At 41.9% G+C, this 20,533-nt stretch overlaps 2 protein-coding genes across 7 annotated transcripts in view; one reads left to right on the top strand and one right to left on the bottom strand.

Moving 5' to 3' along the window:
* znf385a (zinc finger protein 385A) overlaps positions 1-15,364 on the top strand; it is a 46,610-nt gene extending 31,246 nt beyond the window's left edge. For all 3 annotated transcript variants that reach the window (XM_044038106.1, XM_044038108.1, XM_044038107.1), the window contains 5 exons: positions 3,550-3,721; positions 10,542-10,889; positions 13,991-14,175; positions 14,278-14,370; positions 14,741-15,364. In XM_044038106.1, coding sequence (XP_043894041.1) covers positions 3,550-3,721; positions 10,542-10,889; positions 13,991-14,175; positions 14,278-14,370; positions 14,741-14,989 — 1,047 coding nt within the window. In that variant the 3' untranslated portion in view covers positions 14,990-15,364. The remainder of the gene's footprint in view (positions 1-3,549; positions 3,722-10,541; positions 10,890-13,990; positions 14,176-14,277; positions 14,371-14,740) is intronic.
* Positions 1-20,533, bottom strand: part of samd11 (sterile alpha motif domain containing 11) — a 1,171,052-nt gene that overhangs the window by 691,640 nt on the left and 458,879 nt on the right. The gene's annotated exons all lie outside the window — the stretch shown is intronic.

Here is a 20,533-nt window from a genome sequence, read left to right as displayed (position 1 = left end):
TTCACATAATCTTATCATGAAGTAACAATATCCAAAGTATCGACTGTGCCAAGTTGTTTTTGTAAAGCGTTTGCATAATTCAATTAATACTCGCAGCAGTTTTATCTGTATGTCCATATGGTGCACTTTATTAGAACTCAGGGAGGGAATTTAATAACTTTGCCCCTGGGCAACTCACATTCATGACTGATGACACATTAATGAAAGCAAAGGAAACGTGGATGCATTTTACGTGTAGGAATGCTAACTCATTCTCAGTTTCTTGCTGTAGACATTCATGATAGACACATGACAATGTCAGTGCTAAATGTCATGTATGCAGTGTATACTTTGGCCGATGATGACAGTGGTGAAGACTCCAGGTCTAGGGCGTACGTTCATCCACAATACATAACATTAAGGAGTGGACCGGTGCTATAAATACTCGTCAGGTCTACAATCATGGTTTCCATGTGGTCAGGCAGCTGCAGGGCTGTGATCTTGAGTTTGCTCTTTACACAGTTCTCTGTAGTGTCTCTTCAGTTAGACAGAGACGTGTATGCCTGTCGTGTTGGATATGCAGTAAATCCAGATAGAATTTATTTTTCTTCACAGTAAAAATGCTTTAAAGAATAACAGCTACTAGGGGGGAAATGAATGTATCATCAGTGAATGTATCAAGACCCATACGGAACAGAATCTATTGTTTTTCCTATTATATGTTGCCTTATATAAAACAACAATAATCACAATACTGTATGGTCTCATGCAAGTGGAGCATTTCTGTGTGTAGTTTGAGATGTCCTACAAAGCATGGCAGGAGAAAAAGTGGACTCCATATTGCCAGAGATTTACTTCCGTCTCTTTTACATGATATTAAACTCTGATTCTCAAAGCTCATTTTGCCAGTTTATGCTTTGCCCTTGATCTTGACATTTCTCTGTCTTTATCTGCCATCTGTGACTCGATGTGGTGGTTTAGGTCAAAGACACTGATGTGGGCTACCATGAAAATGTCATTACCAATGTATTTGTCTTCAAAGGATTTAGCTCTGCCCTCTTGTTCCCACTCTGTGCTCTCTTCATTTCACACATAATGTTGCCATCGCTCATTCATCCCAGTTGATCTTTCTCTTCTGTGCCTCTCTCTCACACCAACCATCCCCTCTCTTTCTGCCCCCCGCTCATGCTGCATTATTTACACTGTGGAAATGCCCAAAATTGCCTGCCACTACTTATTATAAGATGCATTTGTCAAGGGCATGGATTAGTGTCTGGTTCTGACTGCCCCAGTGCATCTTGGGAAAGTGGGAGAAAGGAAGCATGAAGGGGAAGGATAGGAGAGGATAAGGAGGATTTGTGTCCAACTGTCCCTGCGTTGCTTGGTGGTGTGATGGTGGTGGATGGCGGTCGTATGCAGAGTAACCTTGGAGGCGTGCTGCATTAATGACATCACAGGCTCTGTTGGCGCTGCATCGACCGGCGTCACAGGTGCTGCAGGACGATTTGGCTGATATGCATCCTTCCTCTTCCTCTATCCTTGACTGCTTTCTCCCCCATTTTCACTCACCCTCATTCTATTGGCCCGCAGTCTATTTCTATTATTATCACTCACTATTAACTTCCTCTGGCTTTTCTCTCTCTCTTCTGTCGCATCTGGAGCTACAGATGTAGCTATGCCGTAACATTTGCAACCTTTCCCTCAAAATGATAGTCAGGCTGGAAAGCATTTCTTTAGTTTGGACCTTTAGTGGTGCAGCTTTCTTTTATATACTTTCTGTTCTCAGTCCAACAGTTTATATCACCTTCCTTGTCTTGTAGTTCCTTGGCTAGGAACCACACATCATTCATCTTCCCTTCATCCCTTTCCCTCTCTCCTTCCAGAAGATCAAGCTGACTTTCAGCAGCTTGGCAGTTGATCTCCACTGGAGTGGAGAAGAAACCCTCTGTAGAGGCTTTGCCATACAGCTCCATATCTCTTTGCAGTCACTTCCTCATCTGGGAGATCATTTTTATTTTAGCTGTCCTCCCCCTTCAACCCTCTTTCTGCCCACAGCTCTCTCTGCCTTGATCTGCAGGCTTTGCCAAAGCAGCTCCTTAAGATCCTTCTGACAGGCTATAGTCACACCCCGGGTTTGTCTTCATGATTCACACGAATCATGTGGTACATTAGACGAGCGTATGTTCTGGATGCCATCAGGAACACACATAAAGCAAATATACAATGCTGGACTCACAAACATAACTCACCACCGCCTGCCTCCTTGGCTTGACGTGTGGTCAGTGTGACGCCCAAATGTCAGTGAAATCCTCCTGGCCTTTCAGCACGTATGGCAGCTGTCAGCCACTCTTCAAGATCAAGACTGTCTCTGGCAACTAACTGTAACCCGGCTACTGGATAATCATGTTTTCATTGGACCCTTGATACAAAAAGTATTCCACACAACAGTGGAGACAGCAACTGGCTATCTGACTATCTGACTGACTACAGGAGGGAAAATGAAGAATAGATCAACAGCAAATGGGGTTTCATGAGCGCAACCTGCCCACATATTTGTGTGTCTGTAAGTGTATGTACATGTCCGTGTTGTTGTTCCACAGTCACCACTCTGTGAAGAACTTTGGTGACAGCTCCGCCTAGCAACCAAGCATCTGGTCCACCATGTCGTCCTCTGTGCAGACACACCGACATACACAGATTAGAGGCAGATTCCCTCCTATCAGAGGACTCACCTCTTTGTTTACATTCTGAACAAACACATTAGCTAGTAGCCTTGTGGAGTAAGCCTTTTGTAATAGCCACTACAACTCCTGTGAGAAATCACTGCATTATTTATTTTTTTACTTTGCTGGAATGCAGGATGATCTTCAGCATCTAAAAGCCTCCAGACTCAGAAGCAGCACTTGATCTTTCTTACACGAGATATTAGAGACGACGTCTTTCCTGCTTGGCAGCATTTATATTTATATTTTGACCACTTCAGAGGCAAGAAATTAAGTCTGAGCCAATATAAGAGTCTGAGCCTGTGCAGCCGAAGGCAGTCGCAGTGCTTACAGGTCAGAACCCACGTATATAACATAAACGGCAGATAGCATGGCATCCAACTCACCCCAAACTCAGTCTCCCTTTGGCATTTCTGTCAGCATAACTGTAGTAATCAAAGCCTCATTCCGTCAGGGTGAATGTAGAGGTTTACACTACAGATGATGTCATATTGATCTCAGCAGTTATGTCTAATGTAGACAAACAGATGAACCAAATATAGATACACATTGTCATGAATTGGTAAATTTGAAACCAGACAATAAGATGGCTATGGTACAAGAAGGGCAGACAGCGTGGGTCTCAGGTGTCTCCTTCACTGCATCGCTTATTCTTTCCAATGTTGTAATCTATCTGTTTATCCACAGTACTCTCTGGCTCCTGCTCATAGAATATATCCAATAACATGCTATCATAATGGCAAGCTTGTGTGGGGTGTATAATCCAAGTTGTAATGTTTTTTTTCACCTGTTGGCATCCATGTTGACATGGGTTTTTTTTCCCCACATGTTTTTTTTTTTTCTCTAGAGCCAGGCAGAAGCACATTACAAAGGAAATCGCCATGCCAGGAGAGTCAAAGGCATCGAAACCTCCAAGAGTCGTCCTCAGGAGGGGGACAAGCCTCACACTGTGCCCCCTACCTCCCCGTCTCCGCCTGGAGCCCTGAGCTCTGTCTCAGACAGCGAACCCAGCAAAGCAGGTGAGAGAGCGGAAAATACGGCCAGGAGTAGAACGAAAAAATAAATAACGTGTGTGACTTTTATTGTAGAAGTAATCATTTCAATCCGTGCATTATGTGCAGGAGCTTATCCTGTTGTCATAAAATGAAATGGAAATTTGCAATAACAACAAAAGGAGTCAAGTCGCTGCAGCTTTGCAGTGTGTAGTACTCCTTGTGTGTCTTGTTTAAGACACTGAATATATGACAGAATATCAAATGTGAATATGAGAATGTGAAATATCACAGTCCAAAACTACAGGGGGAAGACCCTTCAAAAGTGGGAAAGAAAAGCAATAAGTGCCCTTCTATGATTGTAGACACATTAAGATTTTAATTTGAGCATTAACTTTTAAGCTGTGTGTTCTTATCTGTCTTAATACACCTACATAATAAATGTGGGTCCATCAGTTTTATCCTCTGATGAGACCACTTGACCAAAGGGACGGGTAGTAAGCAGCTCAATATCTCTTGCATTTCTCATCCAAACAAAGGCGAATGACAGACAGACAGATGTTCCTTGCATTTATAGATAGATACGCTGATGTCACCTGTTACTGATCTTGTCTGGTCAATGGAACTCGCCAGACTTCAGGTGTCTTGTTCTCTGAGTGACAGGTAGATGAAAGGAGAAGCATCGTTACTGATAGTCCACTCTAATCACCACGATGCTTTGTTCAGCTGGTCAGTGCAAAACTGGTTTGATCTATTAAGACTGTGAGCAGGTGAGCTGGCATAGAGCATTGTAACATGGCAGCTTCTTGGCATGTGTGTCTGCCTTTGTGTGTTTGTACAGTCCTCAGCCAGTTATTGTGAATTACAACACCACAACATCAAAACAGACCACGTGTTTGATTCCAAGGTGTCAGTAATGAGAGCAAAATCAAATATGGCCCCATTGTGGAAAATTCTAATAGACCAGGATATAAGCCAGAAAGAACAGAGACAGCAGCTGATCTGACTTTGATTAGCAATAATTCCCTGTTGGTAGAATTAGAATACAGGACATGATGAAGCTCTTTCTTTAGTAATTTGTCTACAGCTCTGTCCCTGTTGTCCCAGTCTTATTTAATCTCCTTCTGTCTTGCTCATCATCCTATTTCAAGCTGCAATTCCGAGAGTGGATACACTTTGTCTCTGCCCTCCTCCTTTCTCCATCCACACTTTTCCATTCCCTCAGTGTCACCATGCTGCCCTTGGATCAAACACGAGGCAATGAATAGACCAGTCATGTTTTGGTGACATTTACAAAGGTGTCTGTTGCTGACTGTTTACCAGACATTTCCGCCTTATTGCCATGAGAACGCAGAGCAAACATGAAGAATTGAAGATGAAAGTCAGGTCCAATGAAGGCCTGAATTACTGCAACATGCAAAAGCAACAGTTTAACCACTGTGTCTGACTTTTAAATCACCCATACAAATAACACTTCAAGTTTTATTCCAGCTGAACCCAGAGTAGCAACTAAGCAAGTCCTTTTTCACTAAGCCTCCCTCATAGGTGATGTGAGATCAGCTGTAGGCCAGTTGCCATTAGTGAGACTTCCAGGGGTAAAATCCAAGAACATGAGAAGCCAAAACAACCCTATGATGATTGAGATCTGAAAGTAGCAACATGTGAAAGAATTCCTTTTTCCATCCAAGGCTCATTCTTGTGACCCTGGAACCTTTTCTCTTGCCGGTCTTCCTGCCTGCTTGCATACTTGTGTGTGTGTGTGTGTGTCTACTGTATGTCCTCTGTGTGATCCTGTCCCTCTGCTCCATGACTGGGGGACAGAACTCTGGGAGCAAACAACTATGTATGACCTTAACTGGGAATACAGCATCTGTGGAGCTGACATGTTGGGCTGTGGAATCTAAAAGAGGTCACTCATAGGCATTTATCCACACATACACAACAGGAATGAACTGATATGATACTGTTATCAGTCTGATACTGGCCATGAAATCACTGTTAGTGATCTGAAAATGCAAACAATAAAATGTGGTACAATCCGTGAATTTCTAAATGTATGCTATAAATGCATGAGTTAAATCAGGACGTTGTAAAGAGGTGACAGTCGTGGTAAATCAATCAGCACAAGAAAGATGCCTCTTCCTTCCTGACGCCCCCAGTACAGGGGTCCTCATAGCGCAGCAACAAGCCATGTCTAACTAAACACAGGCATGCTGCACACCCACCGAAAGTTCAAAAACTCGGCTTAAAGCTCATAAAAAAACATTCTTCTGAAAACCAAATACAGTTAAAACACCAATGATCAGTAGAAAACACTGTGAGAGCTGCACCGGAGAATCAGCGTGATTATGTAAACAATGACAAAAAGTGTCTGCTGCACAGCAGACTCCACAGAGTCCAAATTTGGATCACTTCACAACCAAGATTTACAGATCCAGCCGCAAAATAAGAGCAAAACAACAACTCGCGTTATACAACCAGAAATGTTGTCTTACCTTTGCTGTTTATCCAAACAACCGCTTCAAAAGGAGAACTTCTTCTTCTTCTTGTTCTTCTTCAGTTTGGCAGGCTAGACGCAGCTACGGCTGCATCAAATCCTCTTGTTTTGTGAAGATAATCCACCAGTGTTTTTGTTTTAACCCAAGAATCCAGATTTAAAAAGCGTGCTCATACTGAAAACGGTTTCGAATGGAGAACTACACCTCCCAGCATGCTTTGGCCTGATTGGTCATCACAGTGCGACATAAGATCGTTCTGATTGGAGAGGGGCGAATGTCCGTCAATTTGCGTCCTTTTGACGCGCTAATGGAGTGACTGACATGCATCTGAAGACCGGAGCTTGATTATTTTGGTTCATAGGATTAAAACAAGGCGTCAATCACCCAAATTGGCCAACGTAAGCCAGAGTTATCGCTCTGCGCACCTGAAGACGCTGCGGAGTCACTGAGTTGTCATTACGCTCCGGAGCGCAGAGCACACAGAGAGCATCGGGATTTATTTTTAATTCAAAACAAGTTTTTACACCTACAGTTTTTAGACCAAAGGTGACTGATGTGTCCACAGACTGTGTGTAAAAGTTACTTAGGTGAAAAACGACAGAGAATCCAGGCTAGCAACGTTATTAACAGGCTGCAGGTAAAACGCCACCAACAGACTCGGCTTCTTCTACACTTCCCTCAAGAGCCCCGTGCGGCCTGTAAGCGCCCCCTATAGGCACGGACAGGTTACAGCACCCTGTGAACATCAGTGGCAACACAATACAAAAGTAGCTTCTTCTCGCTGTACTTTTAAACACCACAGTGACATGTAAATAAAATTAAATGTGTTTAATAATTTGGTACTCAATAAATCTCAAATGCCGCATTGGTTGTTGATGTTTCCTGTGAGTGATCAGTTTGTTGATGTAGGATTTTTTTTTAGAAAATTACAGTATTACAGTAATATTACAGTCCTGCTGGTCAGTAGAGGTGACCTTCTCTTTCACGCTGCAGTTATTTGTTCTCATGAACATATTATTCTAAACATAGACACAAAGTAATAATGGCCATAAACAGGACACGTGATGACCTTGCTGAAGGCTGAAAGAGTGGGATGTGAGTTGTTGTTTTTTTTTTGCTGATTTTGCTGTTGCTTCTTCATCGTAATGGCTGCCAGAACAGGTCATATGTTTTATGTTTTATTGCCCTTAAATAGTTTGTGGTCAGTATTGTCCCCAAAGAGACGTTTCGTGGCTTTGGAGTATTTGGCCCAAAGTACTGTTGGTTTGGCTGTGACTGAGGGCAAAGGAGAGGCAGCTGTTTAGTTGGAGAGAAACTGCTCTCTCCCTCCTTCCCCATTCTCTTTATCCTTCTGTTGTCTGACACTCCCACACTAATGAAGGGCCCTGTTAAAACCACCATGATAATACAGCGCTCTTTAGTCCACGCAAACATGCACTGAGGCGCACACGCCCACCCAAGGTCAATTAAACAGATGACTTTCATGTGAGGGCTAGAGTTGCATAGTTTCGAGGTGACTGTATTATTGAGTTATATGGAGCTGATACAGTATGTTGTTTGTTTTGGACTTCACTTTTTTAGGGAATTCACCGAAATTATTTTTTATATTGGATGAAATGTACCCAAAAAACATGAGAATCTAATGAACCTAATGTGTGCATGTGTGTGTGTGTATGTGAGACTCAGAGTTCAGATGTAGGCCAGACTGGGAAAAGGCACACGCCTGCATTATGAATGATGGTCAGGTTTTACGTTGCATTTCGTAGCTCGTTAATCATTAAGAATGGGCACTCGGGAGGGCACTGGTGACAGATGGAGTTATCCTGCCTAAGTAACTCTTACCCCTGATCTCACACACACACACACACACACACACACACACACACAAGGTACTGCCTTATAAATTGCCATACCAACAGTGCCACAGTTTTGTGGTAAACCTCCAGGTAGTTTTTGCTTAAGCTATTGCTACTAACTGTGAGCCTTTTATAATCTGTTTACCTTGGTTTTAATTGCACTTCTATCATCTGACATTTGAATTAGACAAAGCATATGGATCACTGCATAATGTTGCACCCACACTTTTTATATTTCCAAAAAGCTATTGCAGAATACAAAACAGTTCATCCCAAATGCAATAGGGTTGAATATGAACAGTCACAGCAAACAATGGCAGTGTCTGAATTTGAATTGGTCTGTATTCAATCCCATGGCTTTATCTACAAAACCTCTCCCCATGGACGGCATTCTATACGTAGCTTTAATTTCCTGAAGTGGATTAAGCCAAGACAGACACACCAGGCATCTGGACTGTATTATCTCCCTTTGCTGACCTCTCCCCGTAAATAATGCCTTCTTCTGTTAGCCTGTGAGGTCAAAGGTCAGTCTCATTCATGTTAAATTAGAGTATAAACCAAGTATCTGGTGAATCAAGTAACTTTGACAGTGGGATTCTTTAGCAACGTGTCTACTCTGGAAGGAATTTCTTTATGCTTTTCATTTGTTTCAGTTAATGTGACAAAAAGAACACTGTTGCTTAGTGACAGCAGTGATTTTTGGGCTGAGACACACAGCACATTACATTGTGGCTATGGTTATGTTGCCTCCAGGGGTTTGCATCAGTCTGGTATGAGGTGTAATGGTGACTGGATGTGATGGCTTGGTATGGCAGATCTCCAGCAAATCCCTCACTCCTATCTGGCTAGCAACCTCTGTTGCTTTTCACTTGATTCTAACTCAAACCACATGTTATGGTCGCTGTGGATTTTGCCTTTGTTTTTCTGCGTTTCAGTGGAATAATGTGCATGTGTGGGCAAACGCCAACAACTCTGCAAATAACTACCAATGCTTCTCTACCATTCCACTTTTCCTGCACATGCAGGTACAAGCTCACTAATCAACTAAACTAGCTCTGTTGCATTGTGGCAGAGGAGGCACATCATGAGTCACAAACTTCACACACAGCACTTGCATCCTGCTTTGTAGACTTCTGAATGTCATGTAGAGTCAGAGAAGGAAATATTCCCTTTTTTTTGTCTTAACTTTTTGATTAAACATCTGTTTGACAAACCCTGCATGCTTTCCAGCAGCTCTGCAGCTGGAATCTTGCAGTGTGGAAAGAGAGGGAATTTTGATCTTGGAAAGCTATGGAATGGAAAGCATGCAAAGTGGCATTTTCCACAGAGATGACATCATGCAATGGTGAGTGCAACTCTATAGTTGCATGAATTGTCATACGGTCACACAAGAAGCAAAGGCTGAAGCCGAAAGAAAAATATGGTGACCCCTATGGGATGTGTCATGTGACAAAATGACAAAGTGTGTGGTCTTTAAAAGGAAACTGGACAGCTTAAGTCAATATTTCTTTCTTACCAGAAATACTTGGTGTTATCCCTTTAATACCATTATCCCGTGGGGATTTTACATTGTCTGTCTTTGGCACTAACTCCTGGTGGGTCTGAAAAAAGGGGCCTGCTGGTCCTGGTTAATGGGGGAGTTCTGAATATCCCACCCAAATTTAGGGGTCTTTTTTCAGCCCACATCCATCGCTTTGTAAATACCAAGAGCATTACATGTGGGAGTGGCTGACCAGAAGTGTATGTATAAACATGTACTGTGATGTAAAGATAAAAAAAAAAGAAGAACCAACCGTGCTGAAACATGCAACAATAAGAGAGTCAAAGTTCACAGAGAGATTGAGAGAGAGCAGAGGGAATAGAAAATATAAAAAATATAAGAGAGCTCACCTAATGATGTTTTCTTTGGACTTCATGTATTGACAACACACAGACAACACACGGGTCATTTTGCTTTAACCCCCAGCCAAAAATAACAGGTGTGTAGGAAAGAGTGGACTCGTGCACAGGCTGAGGTTTCTGTTTCCGCTTTCTTGCTTCGGAAGATAAAAAAGAGAAAAGAAAAAGAGACCACATCAGTCAAAGACTTGCCTGAAAACTTCAAAAAGCCGCGGAAATAGGAACACGTCAAACACATGACTTTAAATACTGAGGTCATACATTTCCCTCCTGTGGTCCACTTTATGTGTAACTTGAATTAAAATGAGCTCTTTTTGAGCAGTTCCTGTACAGTAGGAAGCAGAAAGCAATTTATTGCAAGCACTTTATGCTTTTATGTCTGATCTGTGGAGGAGACCATGGTTCCCTCATTCAAGTGGGAGTGTTTGCAGTGTTTTTTGATGTAGGTTTTGTTTTTCCAGGGAACTGTGCTTCACCACAAAAGTTAAAGACAAGAAAGTCGCTTGTAAAATATTCTATTGTTTCATTAAAGTACTTTTCATACAATGACATTGGATTTGACATTTTCTTTGTTTCTCTCATTGTGTTTTTTAGATGAAACATGGCCTTCACAGTTAAATGGTCCCCAGCTGGCCCCGGGGCCCCCTCCACCTCTTACCACCCCACCTACCCCACCCATGGACTCCCCTGTGGCATCAGTGTGTCCCCTCCTGTCTACTCAAACTTCGCTCTTGATGCCCCCTTCCTCCACCTCCCCAGGCTGTGGCAGTGGCAGCACCTGCACAGAGCAGACTGGATCCGGACCAGGAGCCACAGGGACATCAGTCTCCAGCAGCCCGTCCATCCCAGAGACAGAGGAGGACAAGGCCAAGAAGCTGTTGTACTGCTCACTGTGCAAGGTGGCAGTCAATTCCTTGTCACAGCTGGAGGCCCACAACAAAGGTGGGTGAAGTCTATATTAGCTGCCAGTCAAACCTTGGGGAATAAACAGTGATGTGTCTCTGCTCACTGGTGTTGAGTTGCTGGACTTCAACTTCAACTACAGTCGAATTCTTAAAATACTGCTGTTATTATATGTATGTATATATGTATATATATATATATATATATATATATATATATATATATATATATATATATATATATATATATATAAACATAGTCCAACCTTGTGTGTGTCAGGGGATTTTTGCCAGGAAACTGTCTCACGTGTTTCTGAAACTGATGTCATGACTTTCAAAAATTGAATTAAAAGCTGTTTTTTTAATGGAATACATTTGTGGATTATATCAACAAAAAAGGAGTTTAGTGAACCTATAACCAAGAACGGAAAATCTCTCTTAGTTCACAACTTTGACAAATCAGTGCTGCGTTCATTGCAGGTTAAGACACATTTAACAGGTTGACCGCCGTATATGACACACAGAGCAGTGAGCATAAGTGCATTTGTCTGGGTTCATGAAACGTCCTCAGTAAGTGTGTCAGGTTTAGTGCTACCCAGCAGATGGTGCAGGGAATAACACCGATCAGCAGATAACTGATCTGTTTGACATTGACGGGCACCACCTATGTAACAGAGCCCTCCTCTCCTGGTTTCAGCAGCTCTCGTCAAGGTGCCTCACCTGTGAAAGCCAACGCTCTCACACAGCACACTGCAAACGCACTCACACCACACTCTCTTTACACACAAAACATGTCATTATTTAAAAGACAACGTTCCCCCGACTTAAACATTCATGATTCATCTCATCTTTTGCAGCACACAGCATAAAAAAAGTATTCCACACACCCTGGAGCCTTTCTCTTGAAAAAGTTGCAAAGAAGGAGGGTGAAGGCGGGAAACCACGGTGCGGGGATTTTCTGGGAAAATAAAAGAAAAATAGCCTGTTATGTGGGTGAGCTCACAGTACAGGATTCAACATTCAGTCAGACAGCTCTCACATACGATGTCACTTTTTCAGTGCCTCAATTTCCCAACAAATGATAACTGCATGTGACCCTTTTGTCGGCCTTTTTGCTGGATCTCCACTGTTTCTTTGCTGAGTTACGCTCGCTTTACAAATGCATGCATCTACTGTAAATAAAGGGAAAAAGTACAAAGACAGAACACACAATAAAGGACAGGCTCCACATCAGCGTAACTCTATATCCTGCTTGCTTTGAGGAATGTAAAAAGGCAGCCACCAGTTGCCTGTTGATGTTGGATGTTGAAACGTCACCGTTATGGTCAGAGTAGTCTGTGGAGGGCTTTTAAAATTCAGACTAATTCTTCAACACTGACAAACAACAGTTATACACCAGTTGCTCTACATCTGCCCATCAGCTCATTCATTAACTGTGTACACGCACATGCAGTACAGTAAGAGATCACAGACAGTATGTTGTCTAAACATAATCATAACCGTGTGGGCTAATTGGCTCCAAACTTAGCCTCCTGGATTGTGAAATGATCTGGAAGTAATAATTCTCAGAATCAATACGACGTATGTTAGCAGGGTTCAAAACTGAAGTGTAGTGATACTGTATATTCATATATTTGTTCTGCTAGTGTCAAACCACTAGTGTTCTGTCTGCAAATGGTGTCTTGTTTTACACTATGAGTTGACCTTACTAAGAGTGAGCAATCCCCTTGTCAGATCCAAATAGAACAAAGGCAAAAACAGCAAGCATGTATTTGTGGTCATTTCAGCCCCTTCCTTCCCAGAAGAGCCCGCAGCCTCCATGTTCTTCAGCAGTCACCCGACCCCAGCGACTTTACTCTCTTCTGTAACCTTAACTCGGTTCAAAGGGTCTTTAGAGAGTGACTCAAATTCAAAGTTAGTGCCACTGACAGGGAGACACTTTGCTTTGAGAGTCGCCAGGAATGAAATGTGTGATTATTTAATGAGGAACTATTCTGGCACACTGTGTAGTGAGCTGCTCTGCAGACTACTTAAAGGAGGAAGTAATGTGCAACAGCACTTATCTACTTTGGCGATCATCTTCTTTGTAAATTTAACCCGGTATGATTTGTTGACGTAAATTACAACACATAAATGTATGTAATGTTTGAAATCTAAAAACACAACATTTATTGTCAACGGAATATAGTTCCATCTGAGTTTTATTCTTTCCTGAATTATAAATGGCTTTAGAAAATAGAGGCTTGAAATAGAAACACAGTGTTACACACCTTAACAACACATTACATCATTTTCTTGCCATGTAGGACTGCAATGAAAATATGTGGTGATGTTTTTGCATTTTCTTTGTGGACTGTATTTTAATTCATCTAATAAAGTAAAAAAGAAATCAATCAGTCCATCTTTAGAATGAATGAGTCCTCAGTAGAATGAATGGTTGACAGGGAGTTCAACAAGAAGGGTGGCAGTATATTGTACAGCAGGGATTTCAGACATCTTTATTCACAGTGTGATAGAGTCCATACATTCTTGAGTGAAACAGCATATAAAGCACAGGTGTAATGATCTCACAGCACAGCAGTCAGTTGAACTGCAAGAGGCATGACAAGAAAAATCTGTTTCTCATAATAACCTGACCTTAACTTTCCAATCTTTGACATTTACGGTCCAAACTATTTATTCTGAAGATGAAGATTCACTGGTTGTGTGCTTTTTATGGATATTGCTGCATGTGGATGATGAATTTTACGACAGTGCATACTGTATGACCCTTCTGCAACCCCTTAATAATCAATCCCTCATTATCACTATATTAACAGCAGAGATGGCTTTAAGTTCATCTACCAGATCAACAGCTGCACAGCTGGCTTACTGCTGTCCTCTAGTGGTAAAACAGTGGCACTACAACTTCCTTTGACAATTCTGAAATGTGTCACACGTATGTGGTCATTTACGAGAGAATCAAGACATATTCTCTACTTTCACACTCTTATACTGCTGCTTTCACATTACTCATGTGTTATAAGTTGCAATACATCACCCCTTGTTACTTCATTATGTTCCATTAGCTCCTAAACAGGTCATTTCATTTTGGTGACTGACATTGTTGTGTTTTTGCCCATGTGTGTCTCTGCCTGCCAGGTACCAAACATAAAACTATTCTGGAGGCACGGAGTGGGCTGGGCCCCATCAAAGCGTATCCTCGCTTGGGCCCCAAACCAAGTGGAGAGCAGGGAGGGGGGCCGGTGGACCCCAACACTCAGGAACGAACCTTCCACTGTGAGATCTGCAATGTGCGGGTCAACTCTGAACTGCAACTCAAACAGGTGAGAGGAAGAAAACAGACCATGTGTATGGTCTAAATGGCAAAGGCTGTCATTTATGTTGAGAATCCGACTGATTTGTCGTCGTGTGTTCTTACCACTCAGCACATATCAAGTCGAAGGCACCGGGATGGCATGGCAGGCAAGCCTAACCCCCTCCTCAGCCGGCACAAGAAGCACAGAGGAGCTGATTTGACGGTAACCTCTCATTACTTTACATTACATTACATGTCATTTAGCAGACGCTTTTATCCAAAGCGACTTACAAAGGAATTGAGTACAATCAGCCAGGGGTGGAGTCAAACTTGCGACCCTTGCGAGCTCATATTTCACTGTACAATCTAGCATTTCTTATGTAACACGGTGAACAAACCTGAGATCCATAGAGCAAATATAGAGTGAGAACACGTCTGCATTGTGACGGATCAAAAGAGTCTAAAAATTAAGCTCTATATCTGTTCTACTTTGTATTGCCCTTCAGGATCTAATCATTTTATCCCCTTCTTTCTCTCTCGCTCTCTTCCCCCTCTTGTCTTGTGCTTCTTGCTTCGCCCTCTTCTCTTTTTAGTCTTCTTTGACCTTCTCCAAGGATCTCACCAAAGCTTTGGGGGCAGGACTATTGCCCAGCCCCTTGGCTGTTGCTGCAGCAATGGCTGCCGCAGCTTCCTCAAACCCCTTGGCGCTCCGTGCAGCTGCTGCCGGGCCTCACCCACACCATCACCTATTGCAAGGCCCGCCTCTCAGCCACGCCATCCTAAGACCCGCCCCAGGGCCCATCCGCACCACCCACGGGCCAATTCTCTTCTCCCCTTACTGACACATCACCTACTGACTTGGGCCAGTCAAGAGCAGCCACTCCAAAAGCACACTGTGAAGATACAAACATGATCAACAAGCAATGGATAGAGGAAAAATAAATCCAATCATTTAAAAGTCGAACTGAAAGAAAAGCAAGGGAAAGGTGCAGCAGAAAGGAGTAGAAGTTGTCTCTCTCTTTTTTTCCCTTTACCTGGAACCCGTCCTCCATTTTAACAACTCCTGGGTGATCTGCAGCTGGAGTGAGCAGAGGAAAGATATTGATTATGCATTGAACTCCCTTGTACATCTCTCACCTCTCGCGGTCCCGCTCCCTTGCACAGACCTTTCTAGAAACATTAAACCATATGTAGTGTTACATAATTACTCTGGGCCAGGTTGGCTTCCTTCTTGTTTGTTCTTCTCATCCTATGCACCACAAAAACCAAGACAATGATGTTCTGTCAGTAGGGTAGCTGCTTCCATGTGTCACATGTTGCTGTGGTAGCCTCCGCAGTACTGTACTGTGTCCCCCTTTCTTACCCCGGAGGCCAGCAAGTCTTCAGTTTGTGACACACAGTTTGGTTCTCACAAGATTCGGCATGACTTGGGCTGACAGGCAGGTGGTAGCCGTTGTGATCACGTCTGATGCTTGTGAGGGTTTAGAGAGCAGGACAGTGACCGTGGGATTGCTCTCACTGTCCTGAGTGATTTCCTGAGAGGGTGAGGTGAGCAGAGGGCTGGCACAGGTCAGTGGATGAATTGACCCCAGGCAGCATACAGACACACAGGAACTAATGAGTCTGTGTTTTAAAATAGACTGTATCAACAAACATCGCTCCAGGGCACATCTGCCAACCTTCATAATACTCAGAGGAGGACCTGAAGAGGTGATGGGAGAAACGGCAGCATTCACACATCGGTAGCCTGTACTGTTATATTTTGATACATGATCACTGTCTGTAGCTTAGGTCGACGATATAAGATAATGTGATTTTACTCACTGTAATGAGAAATAACATACTGCAAAACCTTGTAGGTATCGATGAAACTTCCATGAATTTATCAAAATAATTTATTGACATTCTAATCATCTCCCTGGTCTTCATCCAAAGATTGATTCACTACTTAGGTGGGGAGGTGACCCTGTGTGTGACCCTGTATTTATTATGTTTCTGCATGCAGCTTCAAAATAAGGTCCTGCAGGGTCAGGGTTCTGCATCACAGCCTCCTCATAGCGTTCACCTCCTCCGTCCCTGCTCTATTCTCCTCACCTCCCCCATTCCCATAGGTTCATATGAATCTATGGTAGAGGGCACATCGGCATTGGCATCAATTATGCTGAAAGGGAACAAATTAAAGCGCGGGGGACGAAAGCCAAGCCAAATATATTCTTGGAGAGATGATCTCGAGTCAGAGTGACAACCGAGTCGTAAGCCCAGCGAGGCCACTAGCAGCAGAGCCCAAGGCATCTATCAGTACTTCCTGTCTTACAACTGAAAGCCATGAAATGCACCATGATTTGTTTTCTTATACAAAGACTGGTGAGCCGTTGTTGTTTTTTGTTTGGTTTGGACTGTTTCTTTTTATGTCACACATAAAATAGGGGAAAACAAATAACAACAATAATAATAATAATAATAAAAAAAAAACCTGTAAAAATATTTTTGTAGGTAGGAAATGTTAATAACTGCATCAATGAAGGTAAAAGCAAAAATGGTTTGAGATTATTATTGGTCAGTGGATTGCCTCCAACATACAGGCAAACCCACTGACTCAGCAGGGAGCCACAGAAGCTATAGTTAAGTGGCAGCAGACCTTGTCTTGCTCAACAGCTTGAAACTATCGTCCTTTCTCTGAACAAGATATACACTGTGCCCTTTCATTGAGAAGCAATGAGCTCTAATGTCTTACCTTTGTCTGAATATTGCAATGCAATGAGCAATTTTTATCAGAGTGACTTGTTATCATTGTGACATGTTGTGACATGTTGTCGTGTAAACTGGGAGCATGCCAGCGGACAGACTTTTCTGTTCTTCCATGAGGAGTGCAAACTCTTGAAGGGACTGATGGAGAGAGAGAGAGAGAGAGAGAGAGAGAGAGAGAGAGAGGTGAAGCTGGGCGTCTAGGTACAGACCCTTCATATTAAAGGGCCTTTTTACTATGGTAATCTCTGGTTGGGGAACAGGGTTCAACACCAGGTATCAAGGAATTAATGGTAGATACGTTCAGCAGGTTTTTTTTAACTTACTGACTTGCATTGTTTTTTCTGTGTGAAATGTGTTTATGTGGAAATCATGAGGAACATTATCAATGCCATTACTTAAAGAAGATGCCGGCGTGTCACCAGCGTCCACCGTTGTGCTTTTTGTTTCTGAATGAAACCTCGTTAGCATTAGAGTTCATTTTTTGTGTGTGTGTGCGATAATAACTATTCCAGGATCTGTGCTTTCTCTCTCCTGTTGGTACAGTATGTGTACTTTGTGTATTCCAGTGTGTGTTGGGACCAGCTCTCTTCCCCACTTTCCCAACAATCAGAGACAGAAGCCACCTGGAGCTAAAGTGGCCTAACATAATAATGGACACACAAAAAAAAAAACAGCACAGTTGGTCAAGGCAGATTCATCAATGATGAAACGATCCAATCAGACTTTCTATTACGTAATTAAAGTACAGTAATCCTGTCTCTGGTAGATTGGTCAAGTAGCAGCACCACAGATTTGTTCATAACGTCCTTAATATGCTCAATCAGTGGTCATTTCCATATTATTCACACATGGGAAATAAGTGTTAGATTCCTGTTTTCTGGACAGGTGTTTTATGTTAGCTGTATTTTGGCTACTAGCCTTAGCCTTATTCTGGCCTCAGCCTCTCCCAGAGAAGGGAGCGATAGAACAAGTGAGAGAGAGAAAGAGAAAGAGGCTATGGTGTAATTCTGTCTTGCCAATAAAGTTATTTTTGAATTTCATTATCACAGGGGACAAAGAGTTTGTATGCCGAATTGTAGCAATACCTGACTCATTCTGGCTACTCTTGTTTATTGCAATAAGAAAATAAACCAATAAATGTGTATGTGAGTAAAACATTATAAATGTAATTTAAATGAAAAAGAAACTTTATGGTCAATACTGTTGGTATCAAGCGAAACCATGGTGAAAAAAATAAATGTCAATAAATCATGAAATGAATGTCTGTATTATTTCATCACTGCACATGTTCAAACTTTGAAATGTCTGCACCACTTCCCTAGTTGTATGCATACCATAAACATTGTTGTTTTAGTCTTTTTACTTTGGTTATTTTAATTAATAAGTAAGCTTGTTGTTAGCAGCCACTTCATCACATCACAAAAACAACAGTTAAGCTGTACAGAGTTTTCAGATGTGACTCTCAAAATCAAATCCCCACAGTAAAATCATAAAGTCATAAATTAGGTGTTGCTCTATTTTTAATGATCAGTGCAGATTTTGGCACCAGCTACAATCTCACTTTTGTTCATTTTCAGACAAAGGAAATATGTGTTCAAATGTGAACACATGACGTCAAACAGCTCATGCTGGGGTTTTTTTTGGCTGATGTTTCTGTTACATTTTCCAAAAGGTCACAACACAAATCTGTAGAATAAGAATTCAAACGAAAGGTGCAAAAATCCAAACTTTATGTTTGTTATTGAGTCATAAACTGCTACTAGACATCTCCTTTGTGTGCAGCAGATGCAGCCAGAAGACTGATGCTGCATTGTACTGTCTGATGAAGTGTGACATTGTGCTGTCTTTAGTGAGCATTAATGATTTCCTGCCCTCATGTTGTTCCCTGAGGACCATTTTTCCCCCGACCACAATGATAACGATTCTCTGCATTTTGCCACAATATCAAACTTGGCCACTAGGTGGCCTCACTGTCATCACTGAGAAGCAGGTTGACTTGAAAAGAAACAATGCAGTGAGGGGAGCTCTTCATCCAACAAAGCATGACATGAACTGAACGTATACAAACACCGCCTAGCTGATGACTGATAATAATGAACATTCAGAAGAAGATAAACACCTATAGTTAAGAGTACATACCATACATATGTTTTCCTTTCAAATCTTTGGATGTATACATTTAAGAGTACTATTCATCAAAGAACAATATACAGGTCACAGAGAAAAGGCTAAGAGCAGCTTGCAGTGCTGTATTCTATTTATTGCCGTTCTTGTCAAAGACATTGTAGAAATTCATCCGTGTGATTATGCTGCAATAAAGTTGAAATGGCACACTACAGAGCAGTCTTGCAAATGTGCGTACATGCATGGAAATGTGGGAATGGGACAATGTATTGTGCTTTATTTCATGAAAGCGAGTGGTAAACGGTCCCTTTATAGAAAAGCAACAGTATGATCACTCATCCCAAATGATTAAGTGTTCTCTTTTTTGGCCTTTTTCCCTCATTTTTTTAAAAAGCATAATGGCTTGGACCTTGTCTGGTTTGCTCTGTGCGAGGCAGACCCAGAAGCTCTTATCTTGAGAGCTCTATGCATCGAGATGGAGCAATAACCCAGTGAGAATGCTCAGACAGGGATCTTCAAATGGAATTTGAAAAGGTGAAGATTCGTACCTGCATTTTGCTCGAAATGGAAGTCTGTGCCTGAGAGGAGAGGGCATGTGCTTTAGTCTCCCTTCCTTTCCTTCTCCATGGCTCCCTCACTCTTTAATGAGTTCTGCACTCGCATTTATCGTATGCAAGGTGACGATACGAGTCCTATTTTTGATACTAATGTAAAATCAGGTTTGTCTTGTTCTGCTAATTAAAATAGACATTCTGCAGTTGTTCAGAAAAAAATTGATGTCACATGTTTACAGTCACATGCAAAAATGAGATGAAACAACCCAGACCAATTTTGTGCCATTTTCAATATAATGGAGAAACACTTTTTTTTCAGGACTGACCAAACTCCCCCCAAAAATGGAAGCATTTCATTTAGAATTATTAGTATAATTACTGTAATAATAATTGTATTGCACAAACCGGTTTCAATTGAAAAAAAGCCATTAAAATATGTTTTTTTAAAAATCACATCCTCTGAGGAAACATTTGTGTCAAATTGCTCTGAATTTGAAACTAGTTTAAATATGGGATCATAATGTTAATTATCTCAAAAATGCCATGTCAGTTAGATAAGCAGAGTGACGTTTATTTGTTTTGTCAGTTGAAGTTAAGGTTAATCAAGGCTTTCTGTTCCACAAACGCGAGTTTCAACTGCTTCAGCGATAATTAGTCTAAGCTTCATGGACAATCTGGAGAGATAGACGACACAGCCGCGCAAACAAGTCTGTCATCCAATTTTCTTGTGTTAAGGACAACTGTTATATTTCCTCTTCACAGGTGTCACGTCGTTGTTTGTGAAGCCACTTTGGCTGTTACTCATGTGTTTATATGACGCACAGGAAGTGCTTTTTTGTCTTTTTTTGTTTTTTCTTCTGTTGGCCAAACTGAATCGAGTCCAACACCTCATGTCATTCACTCTGATTTAATTACGACTAGAAAAAAAAATAAACAATACATAAAAACATTCCAAGGGCA

The sequence above is a fragment of the Solea senegalensis genome, linkage group LG11 (genome assembly GCF_019176455.1).
Source record: "Solea senegalensis isolate Sse05_10M linkage group LG11, IFAPA_SoseM_1, whole genome shotgun sequence".
Classification (NCBI taxonomy): Eukaryota; Metazoa; Chordata; class Actinopteri; order Pleuronectiformes; family Soleidae; genus Solea; species Solea senegalensis.
Note: the sequence above shows the minus strand (reverse complement) of the source record. Positions and strands in the feature narration are given on the sequence as shown.